The 24,609-nt window shown below is 36.1% G+C and overlaps 1 protein-coding gene across 3 annotated transcripts in view; it reads right to left on the minus strand.

The window, feature by feature from the left end:
- The window catches only part of OLA1 (Obg like ATPase 1), a 102,071-nt gene that overhangs the window by 17,363 nt on the left and 60,099 nt on the right, over window positions 1–24,609 (minus strand). For all 3 annotated transcript variants that reach the window (XM_054829186.1, XM_054829185.1, XM_054829187.1), the window contains 2 exons: window positions 23,271–23,351; window positions 22,922–23,019 (listed from right to left, as the gene is read on the minus strand). In XM_054829186.1, coding sequence (XP_054685161.1) covers window positions 22,922–23,019; window positions 23,271–23,351 — 179 coding nt within the window. The remainder of the gene's footprint in view (window positions 1–22,921; window positions 23,020–23,270; window positions 23,352–24,609) is intronic.

Genomic DNA, 24,609 nt, shown 5'->3' on the forward strand with positions numbered 1-24,609 from the left:
CTTGATTTAATGAAGGATCCTCTCCTGCTCACGCATGATAGAGGGAGACGCCTTCCTTGCTTCTCCAGAATTAGTCTGTGTGAACTTAATTGCGGAGCCTCTCCAGACCACAGAATTCACATGAATGCTGCCTTCCTCCCTCCATCAGTTGTTAAAAACTATGTAAGTATTAAAATTGCAAGAGTCAAATATTACCACAATAAGAGCATTACATTTAAAATAATAACCCCTGCTTATTTCCCCCACCCCCTTGGACCGTTACCAAGTACTAACATTTTGTGATCACACAATACTGAGACTGACAAGAAACAATTTTAATGAGACTAGTAGTAAGAATCATAGAAGCTGGTGATACTGGACTAAGTTGTGGGAGTTTTTTTTGATGAAGGAAAGATCAAACTTGTTATTAGGCTGGAATACACTACTCAATAGATCAGACATTAACTTTGATATTTATCCAGAGAAAGAACATCATCTAAGCTCTCAGTATAACAATGAAGTTTAGTTGAATGGTTGATATTCAAACTACAGCAACTCAAAGACTACAAGGCTTAATTTCAGACACCTGATTCAGATACCCAATCTCCTTCTGCTCCCTATATAGTTAATGAAGCAGGAGGCTCTTCTGAGGGCAATTCAGAACACTTAAATTAGGGCTCCTGTTCTCACTTTCTTCTTAAAGCATCTTCCCTCTCCTCTTTTCACAGGCTGCTTTAGGCACTTAAGGTCAGGGTTAATTTCTAAGATGCTTATGTAAAATTATGTGGTGTGCCTCAGTCTTACCTCCTGCTGATACATTTCCCCAAAATACTGCCTAATAAATACAACAGCATATACAGTACTGTCATATGAACATGTCCCTGTCCAAGTAAAACACTAAATGAGTTAGGGATTTTCACAGTGTGCAAAGATGGCATGTATGAAAGGCACTTCACTAATTTGAAAAGCAGTCACAAAAATGTTCAATTCTACAGACACAGTCTGTTTACCTGTCTAAACTATGGTGAAATGAAAAAAATTCACAATATCTGAATCACCTACTAAAACATACCTGTCCTAGGGGAACACTAACTTTGATTTTTTTCAGAAGCAGAAATAAGTATCTGGATCAGTGTCTGAAATTACGCTCCATTTATCTGATGGACTGTAAAGGATCTGTTAGAGACGAAGATTTTTATGGCTGAGAATGGAACAACAAAGTAAATTTCTGTCAGAAATAAATACTCTTATTCTGTGGGTGGGTGTGTACAAAACATTTTTATTTGCAAACACAAAACTAAAATTTGATTTATTATAAAACTACTAGTTTACCTATCTTCATTTTCTTATTGATTATGGAATTAGGATGCATTCAACGCCCCCAGCAATTTTAACAACAAAAAATTATTTGACTGAAAAGAAGTTCCACCTTGAAGTTAGAGAGCTCTGTAGTATGTTTTACCTCTACAAACACTAGCACTAACAATAATCTGATCAAAAAGCCTAATCTAAAATGCAAGCTACTTTAATTTTTATGGCTTGGTCCAGAAACCATTTTTAAATAGAAAGTCAGAACATAAGCCCCAAAACATACGAATTCATGTTCAGTCTTTTCAGAGCAAAGAAAAGGCTCCATGTGTGGTAGCATACATGATAGTTGTCAACATAAATGAAAATGTTCATGAATAAAAAACAGGCTGTATAAAGAGCTAATTATAATATTACTATCAATTGCTAGCTTGCACTTGCAAATCTTTCATATCATATAAATGCATTGTTTTTGACATTTCTCTGTGGCTAAACATCACATCATTTCACTTTCTCAAAGTACTTCTAATATGCACAGAATATACTACAAGGAATGTGGTCTGATCTACAGTTACACTAAAAAAGAAAAAACCCTATCACATAAGTGTGTATTGTCATTAAAAATTAATTTAAAACATTAATCAGCTCCCAAGTAAAAAAACCGAGACTTCCAACAGCCTCTATAAAATGATTTCTACTTTCTGTATATTCATCCCTTCTATCCAAAACAGCAGTTGAAAACACTTCACACAATCATGCAACTGAAGACTAAAATAATACATACACCCAAAGCAATAGTGAAGTTGTCAATTATTCAACTTGCATGCAGATGTTTTCTTACCACTAAAATCACTGTTTATTTGCTTAAAGCAATCACGTACACTATTTTAGCACGAGTTCTAAGAAAAGTTTCAGTAACCAATGAAAATCACTGTTCCTATTTTAATGCTCAAATGGATTCTTCTTCTATTTTAGAAATGCCATAGAATTTAAGTTTGGAAAAGGCCTGCTCAACAGGCAAGAGCCCTAGTAAGTAATATATGGTTAAAAGCAGACCTAGCAAAAGGAAAAAATACTAAAAAGTCATAGTGGGCAGTTATTCTGGGACATGATAGTCCATCCATTTCTCCACCAAGGAGTAACTTAACAGATACAATGCTATTTTAGACTTAGTTTAGTTGAGCAATGACAGCATCAAAGCAGATATTATCACAGAAAATAACCTTGGTAAACACAAGTAATTTGGTTTAAAGCTAAAAATAAAGCACACCCTGACAAATTTATTCTCTCATTGATATGACATATGATTTTCTATGCAGGAAAAATAAATCTATAAAGTATTTGATAGTGTGCTGTGTGTGAAACTACTCATTCAGCTGGAGAAGAGGGGGAAGGGGGTTTGTACAGACTGTGTGCTGAGTAACGCACCGGATCTGTTAACAGGAGAACAAATTGGTGTTTAAGGATATTATTAATCAAGTTTCCCAAAAATCAAACTTAGGACTCAACTTGTTTAAATACATTAATGACTGTGACACAAACATTAGTTGCATGCAAAGTTTATGTTCGATACAAGAGCAGGAGACATTTTCCTCAAGGAAAGTCATCATTGTAATCATCAGTTGGAAGTGACATAGAAGGGGGATCACGATGGATTCAGAGCAACTCTAAGCCAATGAAACAGGGAAAAGGCAAATGTAGTCTACGGATCCTACTGGAAATGCTTCCCTTTGTTTAACAGGACGTATTATGTCTGCATATCAGGTATTCATAAAAACCATGTAGAGTACTATGCACAGCTACGGTCAGCTAAATTCAGAAAAGGTCTGAGATTATCAGAGGAATAGGAACCTCACGTAAATGACAGAGATAGAGATAAAATTGATAATGTCTGCTTTAAATAAGTACTGGAGGTAAACACCAATTAGATAAGATACTATTTAATCTACAGGACAAAGCTGCCAGAACCACCAATGAAATAAACCAGCCATGGAAAAACGTAGACTGGAAATTAGCAGAACATTTTCAACCTACGGCAGCAGTGAGGGTCGGTGAACAGCTTCTCAATACTAAGTGCAAAACAATCAGCTACTGTTAAAAAAAAACCACAACACAAAAACCAACCCCAAACCTTAATTAATTTATGAAAGTCATTATCTTGCATAGCTACCAACAATAACTGGTTCTGTACTGAATGCAGAGGAGGGATTACAGTAATTTCGGGATTACCATATAGTTACAAGGAAGCACTACACTTTATGAATTCAGAAGTACATAAAGGCTATGCAGAAATGCAAAAGGGGGACAAAGAAGTCTCAATCTCATACAAATCAAGTTCCTACACGTTTTGTAAAACCCAATGCTTCCACTGGGGAAAAGGCACGAAGAACTCAACCACCACATATCCTACTTGGCTGGAGCTAGCCAGCAGACCAGCAGCAGTGGGCTGGCAGACCGATCATCATGCAAAAAGTCTTCCTGAGCCACAGAATATGATTCTACTTGCTGTTCAGTGCACCACGTCACTGCTCTTTAAAGAACGAGTATAAATTAGGAATCACTGTTGTAAGGAAACAAGACTCAACCTCTTGGAAAACTAGACTTCCTGAGTTCTGCTCTTCCAAAAATTAAATGTAATAAAGGTCAAAATTAGCCCATAACACCATGTATAGTTTACCAGTACCACTCATGAGAAGAGCACGGGCAAGACAGAACATGTGGCTGCAGTACTTGTATCACAGCTTGGCAGTAAGTCATTTCAAAATTTGGCCAAGGTACACATTTTTAAAATAGCGTTAGTGAGAACACTGGACTTCATTACCCTAACTGGTCAAATGAAGAAAATTAAGAACATTATTATTTAAAAATGTGTGAAAATTTTAATGGAATTTTCTTACTTGGCATCACAAACAGAAATCTAAAACCCAATTCTCCATCACCAAATCTCCAGGCATGTAAAATGTCGTTAACATAAAGCCATACTTTATGCTCCTCCAGTTCCACATCAGTATCAAGTTTTGCTCCAGAGGAAGAGAATCCCTTCATCAGAAGTCTCCTATCCTACCCAACCCTACTGCAACCTCAAGAGTAAGCTTGTCCTTTGCACAGAGCAAGATAAGGTTGGCTGTAAAGGAAAGGGAGCCATTTGGTACACCCGTGAGCAGACAACCCTCTGGGCCAGGACGTGGATTCTGAAATGCATTGGCAACCTTCATTCTGACATTTTCTGACTTCAAAGCATTTCCCATTACAACATTACAGTGTATCAAGACACTTACTATAGCTGTACATAATTTCCAGTTTCTGAAAAAGCAACCAATAAACATGTTCAATTTTAAACTGAATGCACTCATTGCATACCCATTACACAAACTTATCTTTGAGCTAATGGCGCTACGATGACTATTCTCCTCTCGACAGACTAGAAGCTGCGAAGAGGTAAGGCGTTCTGCTGTAAGATGTCACAGATACTTGCTAAGAGCAGAGAAATGAAAAGACATAATACCTCTGAATTTCATGCCGTGCTTTGTAAGGAGAAAAATCTAGTAAGTACAGTTTCTTCTACCTCTTCTTCCTAAAATACAGCCACTTTCCCATCCCATCTGACAGTTCTTCACATTCTGATGTTCACTCTGGTTTCTTTTCCCAGTGTCATTCTCCAGTCTTCAAAGCTTTCCATCCTGGTCCAACAGCTCTTTAGCAAGATGCTTTCAAATGCATTACACCTCTTTGTTCAATTTGCACCTCCCTCCTACCCTAGCTTTTGGTCACTCCCACACTCCTACTTCTTTTTATCTCATTTGTGGGGTTAACAGTTCTTGTCCTGGCCAGGGACCCACCTCCTACTCTGCTTCCTTAGTTCCTCAACATACAGAGGTACATTTGGATCAGAGGCACTTCCAAATTCCTGTTAGGTCTGCTCAATTCTTAAGTTTGGTAACAGCTATTTCAAAGAAAAATTCCTTAGCCACTGTTCATTTCACAGTATTTAGCACTACATTAAATATTTGCCACTGCACTAGCTTACATTTCATTTAAAAAAATAAATCATACAAATACAGAAATTTTAAAATCTGTGTTCTGCACAAATCCAATGCATTTTAATGATTTTTCCCACTAGAAAGAGGACAAAGTAATTATGTAATAGGCTGAAATGAACCAGGCTCAGGAACAAAATACCAATTTAAAAAACCAAAAAAAACCCCCCACCCCAATCCACTATATAGTTACTTAAGTACCAGAGACACAACAATTCAATAAAGGTATTTGTCTTACCAGATAGACACAATAATACTTGTTTTAAAGAAATATTCAATACAAGTCCTTTGACAGAGTCTAGAAAAGCACAGAACATACAGTTGTACTTCCAGGACCTCCACCTATCAGATGAAATCTTCTTTTTACATAGGCAAAGGACAAAAAAAAGGGAACCTAAATAGAGCTGACTGAAACATGTTAAAGCTAACAGTCATTGCATCTGTCCTAGAAAGAAAAAATTCTCTCAGAAAAAGATGTAGTTAATAGTTTCTCTAGTGTGTTCACACAGTTATTGTATGCTGTACTGTTGGCACATGCCTGTGGAGCCCACAACAAGAAATGCCAAGAATGCAGGAGACTTGATATGACTTAATATTCTAGTCATAGCTGCACATGTCCTCATTTTGCTATTTGCCACCAAGAAACCACAACTATACATTACATATCAATCAGAAAGAGGATACATTTTTTAATGTTTTAATGAAAATAATGCAAAGCATGGAACTTCACAGTGATGAGATGCGTAAAACAGAAGTATTTCCCCAGGTCTACAGCAGTTAGAAAATACTACGTAATAATCCTTTAGGAGAAAGCACTTACTGGATTTATGCCAGCCTTATATGCTACAATTTTCAGAAAAAGCACAACACTACAAATGCATTCTATTCCATTCATTCAGAAGCAACCCAGAGCCAGTACTATAGAAGCTGAAGGTACTGCTCAATGCAATGATTCATAGTTTCCCTTATAGAAAGATTCAGCAGTTTTCAGTCGAGACCTTTATTCCCTCTCTGAATAAATGATGCCTGAAATTTTTATTCTTGTTCTAATGGAATTTCAATGGCCTTCAGTGCAAATCTACTGGAAATTTTCGCATATTAAGTGGAAAAAATTAAATGATGTTAACCACATTTTAATGTGATTAAGGCTGACAGGGTCATTATTTCTGCTAATCACTCAGTTTAAAAAGCTCAAACAAAACTTTGCAACAGCCGTTCTTTCTGTTTTTCTGTGTGTCTACCGTAGTTGAGAATTAAAGCCACTACAGAATATGAAACAGTATATATCATAAAAAGGATATATCAAGTATTTTCTGCAATTTGTGTATGTATTTCATTATAATTAATCTCAAAATTAAAAAAGGGGGGGAATCAATCTTGCAATATGTATACTCCTCCTTTTTGTCTTCCTCAATCAAAAGACAAAATAGAACAAGAGAATCCCTCTCTTTTCCTGTAGCTCCTATTTGCTAGTGAAAAAGAGAAAATATTTCTGCACGTCTTTACTATGAACCAAAAGGTATGTGTAATCATTGAAATCAATTTCTTAGAAAGTGTCTGCTGGGCTCTGCAATACGGAGCTCTGCTTGTTACTCTTTAGGTTGGCATAAGCTTGAAAATGGGCATAAAAAAAGTGGAAGAGAGGCAAGTGGCAATGACGAAGAGCAAACAGTATATAGTTTTCACAGTGGCTTGTAGTTTCCTCTCATGGAGGATCAATGATAGAACAGAAAATTAAGGAGACCACTGCTATGGTCACTGGCTCAGCTTGAGAGCCACAGCCTTACAGCCAGCCCTGCCGGCTCTTGCTCTAAGGTCTGCCACTGACAGCAGCCCTGAATCCCGATGGAGCAACTCCCCAAGATCAGTAACAGAACGCAGAAGCCTTGAGGGTGACTGAAGAGGGTGGAAGGACTTAAACTAAAAAACAGACATAAGTTTTCCTCGTTCGCACTACCAGAGGAGAGGGGGATGTTGTTTGTGGGATTTATTTTTTTGTTTCTTTCTGGGTGGAAGGACGCTGTTCAGAGGAGGTTTTTTTCGCTTGGGTTTCAGGCTTCTTGCAGGATTAGCATTTTCTATAAAGATCACCACTATAATGCCTATTGCCTGCTTAATCATTAATACCACCCTCTGTGGATCCTCATTTCTGGAGGACTTGTACCTCTCATGCCATGTCATCTCCTCACAAACCCAAAACTTACAGATGATTAATAAAAAAAAAAAACCCAAACAAAAAAGCATTTCAGCATCCAAATTCATTTTTCTACAAAAGCAACTGTGCTTATACTTAAGTTACTTTAGAAGAGAATGAAAGTGCAGACTGATTCACATTGATCATTCCCATCTGGTTTAATGATACATTTCAACCTTACTGAATCACTAAAAATAAAAACTGTATTACAGCAGCTTCTTGAATTACAAAAAACATTTGAAAAAATAGTAAACAAGATCATTACCTTCCTAACCTTAAAGTACATAAAACTTATCTGAAAAATACTTTATTTCCTTCCCATTCCTTGGCAAAGTATGCAATCACATACACAGGGATTTTTAGATCTACTTCATGATTACAACAAAAAAATGCTGAGAAAAAAGACAGTAGTTAATCATGCGCGAGTCTTTCCACAGAAGACTTTTACTTCTATCTTCATATCTAGCATGTAGTGCTAACACTGCATTTCCACAGCCAGCAGTGGTTTTTTCCTAAAGAATGTTTGCTTCCCACCTCAATACTTTCCATAACAAGGAAGAAAAAAAAAAAAAGTCCAACAACATTAGATCATTCACTACTAAAGAACAAACTACGTTAACATCAATATCATATTACAGCTGTAGTTTGTGATGTTCTCAAAAAGAAACATTATTGGTATTGTCGGACTTTCTAGTTTCAGTGTGAAGTCATGCACTAGTGCATCAACTAACAACCTCACTGAATTCTTGTGCTCATCTAAGAAGGGACCCTGCTGAATGTCCTAATGCATCTTATTGTGAATCTTCAGCAAATAAAACTTCATATATGAGCTCATGATGTGCTTTGCTGCTGGAAAGTCACAGGCTCTGTGGGAAGCTTTTTATCTTCCCAGCAGTCAGTTCTCTGAGAACATCAGTGCAGCTACTGTAGTTACCTGTAGATTACTTGTATTTTCTCACATCTGTGTCCAGCAATCTAAACCATGATGATAAAGGGTCATTAGGTTTTGAGTGAGGAAGGGGATGGACTAGACAATTTGCTCTGATAAGCTCCTTGTTGTGAGCGCCGGTTTAGAATGTGAAATGCAGGGTTATGCACATTCTCAACTCAAAAATCAGTGCTCTCAGAGCACGAATTAAAAATCATACTCAGCCCATCTTGAACTACACGAACACATCTTACCTGAAATTTTTACAATTAACCATACTGCAATAAAATAATTCTGTCATGGTAAAAAGGACATCAACTGTCTATTAGCCACAAAAGAATTCAGGTACAATTACTAAGATAACTGCTGTTTGGAGCACAGCAAAGCAATTTCCCACAGTGGGACTTACAGTTCAATTTACCAGTTGGGCAAATATTTTGTGCTCTGTAGTGGTCTACAGAGTTAACAGTTACCTGTAACATTTGAGCAGTGTTATACTTGGAGAAAACTTTCTTCAACCCAAACAGGTGTTTCAGCTTTATCTGTTCCCATGAATACACATTTTTTCCGACCCTGTTCTAAGAACTATTTTAAGGCTTTTCAATTAACATTAAATGCAAATTTATGAAAGACCCAATGGCTCTATTTTCCCATTCCAAGCTACTCACAATGAGGTCTTGTAAGTTACAGGCTACTTGGAAGAGGGATGAGAATAAGTACAATGTCACCTATAAAATTATGTTAGTCCTCAAGTAACCTGATGTGGTGGTAGCAGGCTATTTTTCCTTATGGGGTATTCTTAATTCCGTAAAATAGTAAAAAAACCAGTCATGAGTTAGACAATACTGTCAGAAATGGAGACACGTACGTACAAATGGAAGAAGGCTGCATTTTCATATGTAGCAAAACCTGACTATACCATGAACACAGTACACAGTGAAAATGTTCCACTGACATGGTCACTGAGAGAACTGTAAGAAGCCTTTAAAATACTTACAGTGAAATATTGTGTCAAACTCCAGAGAGTATCATGGTATTTTTAGACACAGACAAATACATGGAAAGACAAAGGAGCCACTGAATATTTCTTGGTTAACACACAAGTCATCACAAGAAATTCAGAGACTTTAGAGTATGGAGAATGTAACTACTACACTTCCCTCTTCTCAAAATTAAAGATTAAAATAATTACCATTCAAACACTAACTCATTAGCTTAGATAGTTCAAAAAGGGTTTTTTTCCATTGCCCTTGCAGAGATGATGATATCCTGCTATGTTGCTTTTGAGTCTTAATTTCAAGTCAGTGAAGAAAACCAGAAGACGACTGATATTTGACACAAAAAATTAGGTCTAGTTCCAAAGCAGAATAATAGTAACAATGCATGCTCATAATGGATTTGCCACCAAGATTCTAAGACAGCATTTGAAAAAGAGCTTTTTAATTTTATCGGTTACTTTTATTTTATACATATACATCTCCTGGTTCTGACTTCTGCAAGAGGACTAGCTACATAAACCACACTTGTATTTTATTTTTTTATTAGTACATAGCCTTTAATGAAAATGCAACATTTCGAGAACTAACATTAACCGTCTGCATCATCAGAGAAAATGAATCCTTAATAATTATTCATACACCAAGTAACTGTAAACCCAAATCATTTCAGAAGACCTGAATGTGTCAAGAACTTTGACAATTATGACTGGAGCCAGGAAACTGTAGCACTGCAGAATTTCTTATGAATTTTTCTAGTTACTTTTTATAAATGCTGTCCTAGATGACAGCTTAATGTGTACCACATGCAATATTTATTCTTCTTCAGTGTCAGACTGTCTAGCCATCCAAGGGAATACAAAGAATGTCACTTATTAGGATAAAAGCACAAGGAAGGTAATCAAGGACATATGTAACATCAGCCAATCATGCCCTATTTCAACATCCTATTCCATTCATAACAGTTCAACAATTATTTGCTTACTGATAACTTGCTTTCAGGCTGTTTGTGTTCCCCATAATGGTGGTTTGCATTTATTTTGCTCTTTAGAATTGGACACTTGCTGTGCCATGCATGTTTGTCAAAACTTTGTTATCTTCTGTCAGAAATAGCTTTAGCATATCAAATCATTACTGTTTGTCAGAAATCACTAACAGAACCATCTAGTTACCTTCTATGTCAATAGGGTACTAACATAACTAGAAATCAGAAACAAAAGGCTATCACACGACCCCGCACTACTGCAAGGCAGGCAGCTAAAACCATGCTTCTGTTTAATATACTTTGAGCATATAGCTGTATCTTTATGGAAAAACTAATACAGAAATTAGACTTTGACCAGAATGGAAAAATATTTCTGAAATATACCGTATAAGCACAAAGACCTTAACCTTGTTTTTTAAGCTTGAATAACTAAATTCCTTACTAGTTCTCCATGTCTCTCTACCATATTTTTATTTATTTTACCAAACGCTTATATGGAATACTTGCAGACATCTTATCTACTGATTCCAATCTAACTGATAGATCGAATTATGAAGAATTAATTCACAAAAACAAGTAGAGACAGACAGATAGAGGGAGCCAAAGACAAACATTTACCCTCCATAAAGTTATTTTTAAATAATAATAATTTAAAAAATCCTATGGGAAACTGAACACGCATGCACATGCATGCACACTTCATTAATCTGAGTATTGTGGGACATAAAGATTTTATTAAATAAAAACAGGTATGATTTAATGAGCCTCTGAAATAAAACATAAGCTGGGAGAACCGTCACATGTTTTAGATCGACAACATTGTGCAGGTTTTCAATGTATTAGGTGTAAGATTTTCTTTTTTTTTTTTTTTTAAATAAAAGCCATTTGTCTGGATTTAAATACATTTTCACTTCGGAAGTGTAACACTGTGCCAGTGCATGAGAACAAGAGACTTGATATACAGTGAATCTGATTAATGTATTTTCATTGTTCAACTCAATGAAGTACAAAACCAGCACATGCACTTACTCTCTTTCAAATACTTATCTTCTAAACATCTCTTCAGGCTTTGGAAACTATTGGCAGAGCACAGTAAATCCCAAACATTATTTTATTTAACTTCTCTCCAAATTAACAATAATTAAGGTCAAGCCTTGGTAATAAGGATAATAAGATATGCGTACAAAATGTCTCATTTGACAGTTCTTCCACTAAACATATATAACCTACGAACTCTCCTCTCCAATTTAAACATGAAGAAGCATCTAGTCCTGGTTTCAAAACAAGGATACATGTTTCTATTCATTGTAAAACTAATGACTATCAAAATTTGAACATTAGTCATGAGAAGAAACTGAAGTTGTAAAAATAAAATACTCTACCAAAACTTTAGAACGTAATCATCTTTCTGGGGAAAAACAAGCAGCTAAATGAAAACATGTTTCCATATATTTAATACATAAAATTGAGCTGTAAATAACAACAATATTAAAAAGAAAACTATTTTTAAAAATCCCAAAAGCAAATAAAATGCATCAGATTCAAAATAATCAATAAAAAATGTGTCTGTCAATTGTGAAACAAAGAATTTACTTCTAAGTAAAAGTAAACTTGAAAAAAGAGTGCCAAAGCCACAGCAGCCTGTATTTCCAATTGTATAAAAGAATCTTCCTTCTTAAACATTTTTTTTCTATTTATAATAAATGGGCTTTGATTAGCTGACATACCCATTTAGCCCCTCTTTGTAGAAAACAGAACAATAATCCATAAAATATTCCCCCAGAGAATGGAGAAGCTGCAGACCATTCATGAAGAACAATTTCTAGATGCATATTGTTCCCAGACCCCGTAAATATCTCAAATATCAACTGCAGTGAGATAAAGAATGGTAGGTGAAATAAAATTAACTTCAACTATAAGAACTTAAAGAGATTAACAGAATTTTCTAGCATGTAACAAAGAAATGTTTCAAGACATGATTAGACAAATTCAATAGGCAGAATTTTAGACGTACATACACGTACTTGCAAATCAGAAACACCAATACTGAGTAACAGATTATGAAAGAAAAGTTACTTACTAATTTGGACACAGTTTAAGAGATACTATTATAGTGATACTGATTGTAACACCCAATCCAAATCCATACAGATGTTTTTGCAAAAGCAATACAAGTAATTATTTCAAAATTGGAGACAATATTATCAGACAGATTTTTGCCTTAAAAAATTCTGAAATGAAAGCTCATTGCCAGTTCTTACAACTGTTACTGTGTCTACCATGAGAATGAAAGACTGCCTTTCCTCTCAAAAAGCACCAGTTACAAGCAGCAAGGAGGTATTGGATCCTAACACAGAGAAGGAGCTACTTGCATTGCTCCCATCACACCAAGCGAGACCACAGCCACTCACCTCTCTACAATCATGCCACACCCTTCCTCTCTGTCTTCTAAATTCTCAATAGTACCCACACAAAAATCATAGAATCACAGAATGGTTTGGGTTGGAAGGGACCTTAAAGATCACCTAGTTCCAACCCCCCTGCCATGGGCAAGGGACACCCTCCACTAGACCAGGTTGCCCAAGGCCAACGTGGCCTTGAACACTGCCAGGGAGGGGGCATCAACAGCTTCTCTGGGCAACCTGTTCCAGTGCCTCACCACCGTCATAGAGAAGAATTTCTTCCTAGTATCTAATCTAAATCTACCCTCTTTCAGTTTAAAACCATTAACCCTTGTCCTATCACTACATGCCCTTGTAAACAGTCCCTCTCCAGCTGGTGGTTTTTAAATGCCATGTCAGATATAATAATGACCCAACAGATGTTAAAAGCTGGGGACACATACCCATAGTATCTATTTTCCCCTTGATTTGAAAGAGTAATTTATTTGCTTATGGACTATGCACAACTTCTGTTTCTATGTTGTCTGGTGGACAAAGACAGGCTAACAATACACATTCATTCTGAAAGGCACAGGGCTCAATAAATTAATAAGTAATAATAAATAACAATGTACAATAACTTAGGAATAAACAACTACTATCAAGAATAATAATCTCTTGCACAATTCTCTATTAGCTGATTTGTAAAGCAAAAAAGGGAAAAACCCCTTTATTTAAAAAAAATAATAAAATCCTACTTTCTAGGATAAGACCTGCTCATTAATGTGACAAATTCAAATTATTCTTTGAGCTCATAAACCAAACCATGGCATATGTAGATCAATTCCTACTCCTCTTTCCCTCTCAAAATCCTCCTGAGGTTCAAATATGCAGAAAAAGGTAACTTGATTCAGCTATGGCATATTAGCAGATAGGATTTTAACTGCTATGAGAGAAATGTTACTGGACCTTGGTAACTTGCATCACAAAGGAGATACAAAAATATTTTATAAGTCAACAATAAACAGAAAAATGCAGAACAGAGCTCGTCTTCTCCAAGTAGATTTAGACACTCATTTTCAATCTAAGAATAATCTTTATCCCTGGAAATTTAATCATGTAAACTACTTCACCTTACTTCCTTCTCTTTCATCAATATTATCATATCCAAACATCACCACAGTGAAGGTGGCTGTGGTTATAATATGCACGACACAAAAGAATAAAGAAACAAGAAGTGTTCTACTTCTTCATTAGTAATATTGAAATGTGAAAGGGATTTTGACACAAACATGTACAGTGCTTACATGCACAGTCAAACTGCTTTACTCAAAAATGAGTAAGAGTGAAATCACTACTGGACTATTTATCATTGCAAGTAGGATTTCAAATCTGCATCTAAGGTAACAATACTGTAGACAGATGACAACACTGATACAGCGGTTAGTACCCTAGTCTCCTCCAAAATCTCTGAGGACCTGTTGATGGGGTTGCACTGATGATGTTCAGGACTAACCATTCTGAACTGGGACACACTGTAAATTACAGAATCTGGTTCTCAATATAAAAGCTGCTGAAGTTGCTTACCCTTCCCCTTTCTTCCATTCTGTAACAAAGACAAATGGAAAAAAAACTTGTTTGTGCTTCACTTTTACCACTTCAGTGTTTAAGACTTCACTGGCTTGGAGTACTATGAGAGATGCTTGTTCTCCTGAAGAGAAGCTAGTCTGAATCTAAAAACATATGCCATCAAAAGCAAGGTGAAACACTCTGAAGCTAAAAATCTCTCTCTTTAGAGAATCAAAAAAGAAATCTAGCTACTGAAAATTCCCAAACTCATTTAGTTGCCAGTAATACTAATACAGTAAAACTATATAAAACTATACACTGTCAAAAGCTATGCTCTAACCTACAGTAAATAAGAGGGAAGCGTTCTAAAGAATTGAGTCAAAGAACTAGAAATCTGCATTCAGGCAAGCAAGCAGCACGCTGCTTAGCCAACTAAGTCTGTGACAGCAGCATTCAGTGAAAGACCACAACTACATACAACATACACTTAAATCACTCCAAGCACTTTGAAAAAGATGACTGACAGAACATATAGTTTCTTTGTAGACATCATTCAGGAGATAAATCACTGATACAATTCCAGGGGAAAAAAACCCTATCAAACCAATTACTAGACAATATCAATATTTTTATTGGGTAACTCGATTTTAAAGTAGAGAACATTTCCCCAAAAAATTTTGTCTGTGATTTCACTAGCACCAACACTTTTAGGGAAATAGTAAGGAAAACTGAGGCATAAAGCACAAACTTCCCAAACAGTGGAAAGTAAGTAGCAGAAAATTGAAGTCAGCCCTTTACACATCATACTGGGAAGAAAGAAGAGCAGTTATTTATTAGCCTCTGCTCCTCCATATCCACTACATAGTACGAAATCTATACTCAGACATATCTTTGCATCTCCGGTTTGTTTCTGAGCAGTTTAAGCATGCTTCAGTTTTAAACAGACTGAAGTTTGAAAAGGATGTTGTACCTCATGATGCATCCAGAGTCAGGAACACCTCGCATTGCAATGATTTTGCAACAAAGTTTGCATCACTGTCTTTGACAATGTCACCACATACATTTTTCTGTGGAAGTCCAAGTGTTTAAATAAAATATCACACAAATTACTTGATTCTCTGAACTGCCATGGCAGATTTAAAAAAGTATTGTTAGTAGGTAGCAATTCGTAAGACTACACAAGCTGACTATAAAACTGGTGGAGTATCTGAACTCAAAGCTGTGGTTGTTCAGCGTTACAACGGCACCCACAGAACTGTGTATAAACAGCTCAGAAATTATGGTGATGACAGCCAGAAAAATAAAAACACTGAGAAAAGCATCTGGAGAGACAAGAAGAAAAGGAACAGAAGATGGGAAGCAAAGCTGAGTTGTTCAAAAGGAGGTTTGGTATGACATGCAGCTGGTAAGACAGGGATCATACACACAGCAATGAAGTTGAAAAGTTTCTTATAGCTGCTTTCACTCAGCACAGCCTTACTGATATGAAGTGTTAATACATAGTTCTTTTGCATTACTCTGATAGTATAATCAGCTTGACACACACGGATGCTCTCAGAGAATATGAGAGGCTCGCTGGGGTATGGCTGTGTTGGGCTGGTGGCTGGTGGTGTGGTATGCTGGGCTGTCATCCATCACTCACGTTGCAGAAACTGTTGTTCATTACTCTGGTCATTCTGCTCTCTACAGCCTGCAGCCTTTGATCAGCTGTAAGAATAGCTTGAAGCTACCTCTACCTGCTCAGGACAGGCCTTCCCAAACACCAGGTTCCCCTCCACCACCATCACCCTTTTTAACAGTTGCAAGACTCAATATATCCTAAGTAAATTATTGAGACTTTATTTCCTGACTTCACAACCTACGCTTTAGCTATTTATAACTCCCATGTTGTAACCAGGTGGACTGAAATTTTCTAAACCAGCTTCACTATATAGCATTGCCCATTTTTAAAACATCCCAGAAACATTTTATTTGAAAAATTTTACTGTCCTAATGCTTAGGAGCCAAGACTTTACGTTTGGCACACAGCAAACTCGGTATCAGAAATAAACCATCATATTTGTGCAAAACTACATCCAAATCAGAAATTCATGTCCTTAGCAGCAAAACTGCTCAAATTTAACACTGAAGAGTCTCAGCAATTTAATCTCTTTCTATAATCCACAGCACCCACATGCAAGCAGAGCACTGGAGTGGAGCTAGACTTTTCCTGGAAGGTGTTTTTGTGTCTGGGGCAAGGTTACACAACGGACCTGAGAGCAGGGACCCATTTTCCCCATGCTTAGAGACATGTCCACATATGCATTCACATTCAAACGGAGGGAGGACTCCAGAGAGGGAGGCAAAGGAAAGGAAAGCAAAGCAAAGCAGGAAGTCTGGTGAAAGGAATCATCCAGACCAAAGGAGTGGACTGGAACTAAGCCAGCAAGAACGGGATGAAACCAGAGAAGAGGGAGCGACAATCTGGCAAAGACCCACAAAGAACACATCAGCTAGGAAAAGGGGGTGGAAAAAAATTTGGGATAGGCAGAACAACTGAAAAGTCACTGGCATTGGTAAGACAGAAGACTACAAGAAGTCAACTGGCAATGTCAGGCAAAGGTGCTGGAAAGAAGAGAGACTGCAATTAGGGTGATGGATGAAAAAGGAATTTGTAATCATTAATTTGTATAAAACATAATAAAGCTTAACTGTTTATTAAGTAAACAGTATGCACTATCCCCTACTAAAGTAAGTAGGTGCTCTGTGGAAAACATATGCTATCCTCTAGCTGGAACAACCTGAACTGTAAGGTACTCTGTCTCAATTGGCAGTAAAGGTGCAACAGGAAGCCTAAATTCTAGATCTTATTAACTTCGAGTATCTGACTTCACAACTTGTGTGCGCAACTCCATTTATGCACAGATAATATAAATAATCTTTTAATATTTTTAAAAAACATTTCAGTTGTAAGGCAGGGACAAGAAGCGCAACATTTTTAAAATTATAAATTTTCCAAATCTGTCAGCATAGAAGACAGCCTTAAAATCATTAAGCAGCTATGTCAAGAAAACATCTCAATACCATGATGGCATTACAACTTATGATTTAAAGAATTCTACATCAAATACATTCTGAAAAATATTTATAAGAATAAAACTGATCTGCCTAAACATCCATGACTATGACCTACAGTATATTTAAATATAAACTTAACGTAATTCAGAAAACAAATATAATTCAGAAGCTGAAGACAGAGAAAACTGCATTCTGCCCTCACTCAGGTATCTTGCTACACCACTAGTACACTCGTATTTGCAAATAACTGTTTGCTCTAAAGGTTGTAGCTGGTTTAAGACTATATCCCACATATGAAAGTGATATAATTCTGATTGTCTCTGCACTGCAGAGGTTCATTAACAGCAGCAACCCTCCTTTTAGAAGGTGAACAACTTTTAGGTATTTGATCCAAAAGGGATTTTTTTTGTTGTTTTTTGTTTTAGATGAACTATGCAATTTTTTCTATTTCAGACAGCATTTGGAAAGGGCTGAAATCTGGACAGAGGAAGGAGATTGTGTTTCAGTGGGACTAAGATGGAGCTGTTTCACACTTTTATGTAGTCACCATATTTCTAGTTGTAAGAGATGGAGCTGGCCTGCAGCTGTTCTTTCCCCTTCGCTTTATTTCCTGTGAATTAATTTACTAAGATTCTTAAATACATATATCCTTATATTGCTTGTTAAATCATGTTTTGCTTCAAGGTATATCACGTTAATATTGCCATTTTTATTAATTTTTGTTGCTTTTCGTTCGTAAAATGTCTTTTCGAACGGTCTTAAACCAAAATGCAGGTAAAATGCTACGGAAGAACTTTCACTCTAATTTTTTTTGTTTTGTTTTTTACATAGATCAAATATTTATTGCTAACAAATCTAAGAAGAAGTCTGTACAAAAAAAGTCTCTCTAGGACTTCTCTAAAAATCAGGCATTATTTAAGGGTAGAAGGGGAGGTTTGGGAGCATAGTTTGTTGTTGTTGAATAGCATTTCTTCTCCTGTCACCATCCTTTTGCTCTACCAGCACATGACATTGCCTTGCTCTTTTGCTAAGACAGTGAACACACAGCTATTAGATCTATTCTACCACTGGGCACGTACCCACAGAAATACAACCAAGAACACCAAGTCTCCATTTACCACCTGATAATAACTTTCTTTCCTAACTAGTTTAAAAGTGAAAGACTGAGTGAAGCAGGTTAATTCATACTCAAGCCTATTAAGTCTTCCTCATACTTTACCCTTGGCATTTCTTTCTTCTTGTCAGATTCTTCCCCCCCCTTTTTTTTTAATATTTGGAACATCTGAAGCAATATGGAAAAGATGAATAGAAAAGGATTATTCACTCTCATACTACAAGATCTAAGGAGCATCAAATGAAATTATGATGTGGCAGATCCAAAACAAGCATAAGGAAGTACTTCTCCATATAGCACATAGTTAAACTGTGGAAGTCCCTGCTCCAGGATATTGGGATGCCAAATGTATACTTGGGTTCAAAAGGTCAATGGCTAAATTCATAGAATAAAAATGGAGTCAAAAATTATTAACCACAAGCATATTATATCTGGCTCAGTCAGTTCTACAATACCAGATTGCAAGAAGCTGGACGCATACACTCTTGTTTGCTTAATCTGTTCCTATAATCTTCCCTATACATCTGTTAGTGGCCTGTCAGAAACACGATACCAGAAAAGACCTACCTTTCATCTGACCTAATTATGCCTGAAAATGCCTAATCATGCCATAAACAAATTAATGGGGAAAAGGTTATTTATTATGACATATGCCACCTTTATAAATACACAGGAGTAAGATACTTCAAGAGAGGTACCCTATCCCATCAACACCCACCTTATTTTTGTTAACAGAATGTCCACCAGAACATTTTGAGAAACAACCCCTCAAAAATCATGTTAACACACGTTTGGATACTACTCAACCAGTCTGAATTATATTAGAGAAAACGACGTTCAAAAATCCATATTAAGCCTCAGATGACTTAGTTCTGATGCTCTATTGGAAAATCTTTAGCAGCATTATCAGCTCTTCAAATTACAGTCTATGCACAGGATGACAAAATTCACTTGTTTAGACCTGCGAGGCTGAGTCGAAAGATCAGTCTATGCAGCTTTGACACGTACAGAATTCCTGGTGCTCACTGCAAAGAGTAAGTCCAAAATACTAAACCAAACAGTATGCTAAGCATGGTCCACTACATCTGCTCATTAATTAGCTCGATATAGTTCATAATTGGATTTCATATTATGACCCGCTAAAAGCACCCTCTTTAGCAAGACTAAAATGTAAACCTTTAATTAGGTGAAGGGCTGATAAATCTCATGTCCTGGATTTATGTGACATCCTGTGACTCAGAAAGCAGTTTTAAATGAAAATTAACAGGCTTATTTAGAATACTTTCATGGTAAAACTTGAATACATGTATACCATGTTACGGTACTAGATCCATGCAAAAAACAATAGGAATTATTAAAAGAAGGGCTTAAGTATTCATTTCGAGCACAGCAATATGTATAAGAATGGTTTCAGTGGATTCCCCCATACAACATCATGATTACTGTCATCTGATCATAACACAAGTGCAACTAACACAGCTGCCATGTCAGCTTCTCTTCAGGGGCTAGGTCTTAATCATAAATCAACTGAATGTCTAATTCAACATTGTTAAAACCAGCAAGTAACTGCTTGGAGCCATTCCAGTTTTTACATCTTTCAAAAGGTCAATACACCTACTCAAACACACAATAGTCCTATCTTTCACAGTGTTTTCTTCTTTCCTTGGATTGAAAAATAACATGTTAGCACTTAAATGTAAGTGTGTTTTAAATAACAATTAAAATGTTCATGAATTCTGAAAGAGTGACCCAGTAAAACAAAGACAATTTTAGTTTTCCTCTCTACCTACAATCTGAATGCCTCTCCTCTCCTTTGCTGTTTTAAACACTTTTATAGTTGTAAAAGTCTTATGAAAACATTTTACTGCTGAGCATTTCCTGCATTAACCTTACTTTTGTTATAGTAACAATATGAATTAAGCTCAGAAAGAAACTTTTTCAAGTTGAACAACTAGTCTAAATGTGGCTTACATTTCAAATATGAACCTCTACTCCTCAAAATAATAACAAAAATCACAAATTAAGTGGCATCTAACAGTAAAATATATTCTAATCATTTACATCTGCTTGCAACACACAAATGACAAAAACCTACTGTTAGCATCCTTCATAGAAAACATTTATTCTGCTCTTAAATATAAAAGCTATGTTGCATAAACAGAGGATTTAAAGCTGTGGCAGAGTGGCTGAATGAAAGAAAATGGCAATCTTTCTGGGTCTAGTAGATGCCTTTCCCTATCACACAATGTTTCCCACTCATAAATACATGACAAATACTTCCTCAATCATTTTTTACGAGCAGGGATGCACAGGGGGTAGTCAATGGCTAGCTTGAGGGAAAATAGGAACAGCAGGAGGCAGAAACTGTACTGAAAATGGCTATGTGGTAAATTCTCTTCTGGAACATCACTCAGCTACCCAGGCTTTGATCTTTCAGCTACAATCACGCTCACATCCATGAGATCTGGGTATACTTTTTAAAAACTAAATCATTAATTGTAGTAGAAACAGTTAAACCATTTCATTATATGACTCCTCAACCTGAACATCTGATTTTTTACAAATTAAAAATTGCAATTTATAAATAGATTTGCTTTCAATTGGGTTTAACTATGTCATCATCACAACTAGTCTCACAAAAAACATGGGGTGACTGGCGACAGCTAAATCACAGACTGGCGTCTCCTAAGTAGTCTGTCTACCATTAGGGTCTGGGAAATGGTATTTACTGTACAATTAGAGCCAGTGAGTTCTACCTGTAATCATCCAAATACAGGTGCGAGGATCCTTTTTTTGGACAGGGAAACTGACTCATCGATTTTCACATAAACTTCCACATCTGTACTGTTAGAGCAAACCTTAGGAAACCTCAACATTTATACTTCGAAAAAATATCACCTGACAATAACAGAGCAAATACTACTATCCTGATTTTAAAGACTTCCTTGGGTAGAACCACTTTTAATGTTTAAAAATATCCAAAAGCATTCAAAAGGAGGAACAAATTAATTTAAAATTATAAAAATTGGCCAAATACGAAAAGCTTACATTATTACATCGGTTTTCAAGTTTATTCCAAAGTCTGTGCTTTGGGCTGAGAGGGTTTGCTATTAAATAGGTTAAATTTTGTTCTTTAATACTAACACAAAATATCTTGGAGTATCAAAAGGACAGTTTTAGTTGCAGTAATTTCACAGAATTTATTCTAATGATTTATTGGAGTTAACCATCTGACATTAATTATTGTTTTGGCTTCCAGTCTATGAATGTTTATTTTTCAGTTTAAAGCCTTCTCACTCTTTGATATCATATGGAAATGAGAATTTTTAATGGAAAATTGAAACCATGTGCATCTAAGTACTTAATGAAGTACAGGGAGAAACAGAGGGTGTACTTTAGGAGAATTCAGATATTCCGCTTTAGATACTTTTGATTTGTTTGGATGAGTTACATGCATATATCTGTTCACAAACATAAGCTTATACATCTTCAAAGTATCTCACAAGTACAGTGTTTAAAGATCTGAAAACAAAGAAAAGGTTTTTGTCTGGTTGGGTTTTTTTAAACTAAATATACTGCTATAGATTTTTCTTCATTGTATACTACTTAATCCGTTCCCTCCTCCAAAAACTAAGTATTTATCCCATCTAGAGCTTCCAGTGAAATGCTAAACACTGTACTTCTCAACAGCAGATTCCCACCATATGTCTACCATGTTAGGACTGGATCTGCATCCAGTTCATTGAACGCCTGATAGGTTGATTTCGTAACCATCAGGTACTTAAGTCATAATATTGATGTCAGAAATACTTGACTAAAATCTCCGCTGTTCATGGCTTTAAAGCCCATCAAAACAGGCCTGTAAACCGTGAGCAAAGTGCAAGCAGTGGCAAGGAAGCCAGGCATTCAACTGCAAACAGAAGAGTACTGTTAAAATGTGTAATTTCGCAACAGTTTGAAAGATTTCTGTGCAACTCATATAGCTTTAGTCCTCTGGCATTCAATTCATTCCTTTGGAATGAAAAAGATATTTTTCAGAAAATCAGCATTATATAACATGATAAAACCATATGTTTATTTAAATCAGTACTTCTAAATCAAATCTATTTTCTTCACAGTTAATGGATTCATGTAGAAACATAAGGAAGGAAAGCATATTCTTTTCTTCTCTGCACTTTTATTCAGGGTTTCACCATATGCATTGTACTCAAGCAGCATGTCAACGGGAGCATAACAAGTAACAAAAGTGCAACATTAGTTTTCATTCCTATTTTAATTAATATCCTTGGTGATCTTAATGCGCAAGGAATTATTCACCATTGAAAAATGTGAAACAGAAACATAGATTTAGGTATTTAACCTGAACACACTCACCACTTGTTTTTCTTTCTAATGTAGTCTTTTTCAGAGAGGTTAACCAAGTAGATCATCGGTTTTGAAGTAAAAAACAAATGTTTGTTCAAAACATCAATCTACAAGTGAAAATATAGGAGGACAATTTTAAAAACAAGGTATACCAACTTGAGTTAATTTCATGACTATTTCCCTCAAAGCAACAGAATTAAAGTATAATATATAGATCGCTGATAAACACAGAACTCGTTAATAAATTTAACATTCAACATATTATGAATATGAAATCTAAAAAAAAACCTTTAAAAAAAAGACAGTAACAGGTAGCAAAAATTAGAAGTCAATTCATGGGATAATATTTATAGCCTACCTCTTTGTCATTCCAATCATGATAGAAGCGGACAGCTTTCTTTTCATCTATTACCCATGTCTTGATTTTGCACATTACATCCTACGCAAGATCAAGAAAAAACAAAGTCAAAAATTCAGCTGGATATCAGACCATTCTCTTCCATAAACAATGCGTGTATATATAAAGATTCAAAACATACACACAAATTAAAAATTAGCTAATACCTTTTAAAAACAAATTTTTACTCTCCCAGAAAAATAGAAATTGCTGCTTCAAAAGTCACTAAAGAGCAGTATCAACTGTTAAAGCGAAACAAATCCCATCATTAGGAAGTTAAATACACAATACTCAAGTATCATCTCTCGCCACCACAAAAAATTAGCAGAGCTTATAAAATATATGTAAAAATCAGTACACTTTAGATTGCTTTTCAAACTCAGTAAGACGCGACATTTCAGCATCCAGCGGGAGAGACCACGTACAACATAAACATACCATTAAGAAAAGGGAATGGGTGGGAAAAACCACAGCAAATTTTTTTTTTTTTAAAATTGTGAGCAAAAGAAATTGAGCCTATTATTGATGATCCACCCTTCAAGAAATTAATTCAAATGGCCAAAGCCCTTTTTATTCCACATTAATTTTTCGCCAACACCTTCTCCCTCCCCCCCAAAATGAAACCTGCCAAAGCCTCCATTACACAATGGCAAGAGCCTTGCACTGGTGACCTCCAACCAGCTGCATTCACTTTCAGAACATCTCTCTCGGCAGGAAATCTAAAGGCCTTTTAGTTAGCAAGCTAGTGTGCATTCAGAAGGAGTAACTGCAGGAAGAGCCCAATGTGCTTTGTTTCTCTGGCCTTTCTTCACAGAAAGATTAATCATCTGTGAAATGGAAACGGCAAACAGCAAGTGACACAAACTGAACCCTTCAAGCCTTTCCTCATCAGTTTTGTGGTCGTGAATCCGAAAGCTGCGTGTGGCACGGTTCTCCTTACAGGCAGGTGTTAATAAAAGGCTCTTGGGTCTGAAAGGTCAAACTTGGCTCTTCTAGGAGTAGTACATTTTAGAGTCGCCTATTTTTTTTGTTGTAGATAATTTATGATCATGCTTTAAATAATGCATTTTTTTGGGTTATAATTGACACAACTGAGAATTAAGATCTTTAAAATACAAGGAAACATTCCCTCAAACGTTGAGCACACAACATTTTTTGCGTTTTGCACTAAGTGGCTGAAGTACATTTATAAACAACCACAAATAACATCAGTATTTACTACAGCCTTTTCTAGTCTTGTAGTTGCTTTAGTGAAAAACAAAGAAAAAGCTCTTCTAAATCTTCAGATCCTGATTTGAAA

The sequence above is a fragment of the Grus americana genome, chromosome 6, assembly GCF_028858705.1.
Source record: "Grus americana isolate bGruAme1 chromosome 6, bGruAme1.mat, whole genome shotgun sequence".
Taxonomy (NCBI): Eukaryota; Metazoa; Chordata; class Aves; order Gruiformes; family Gruidae; genus Grus; species Grus americana.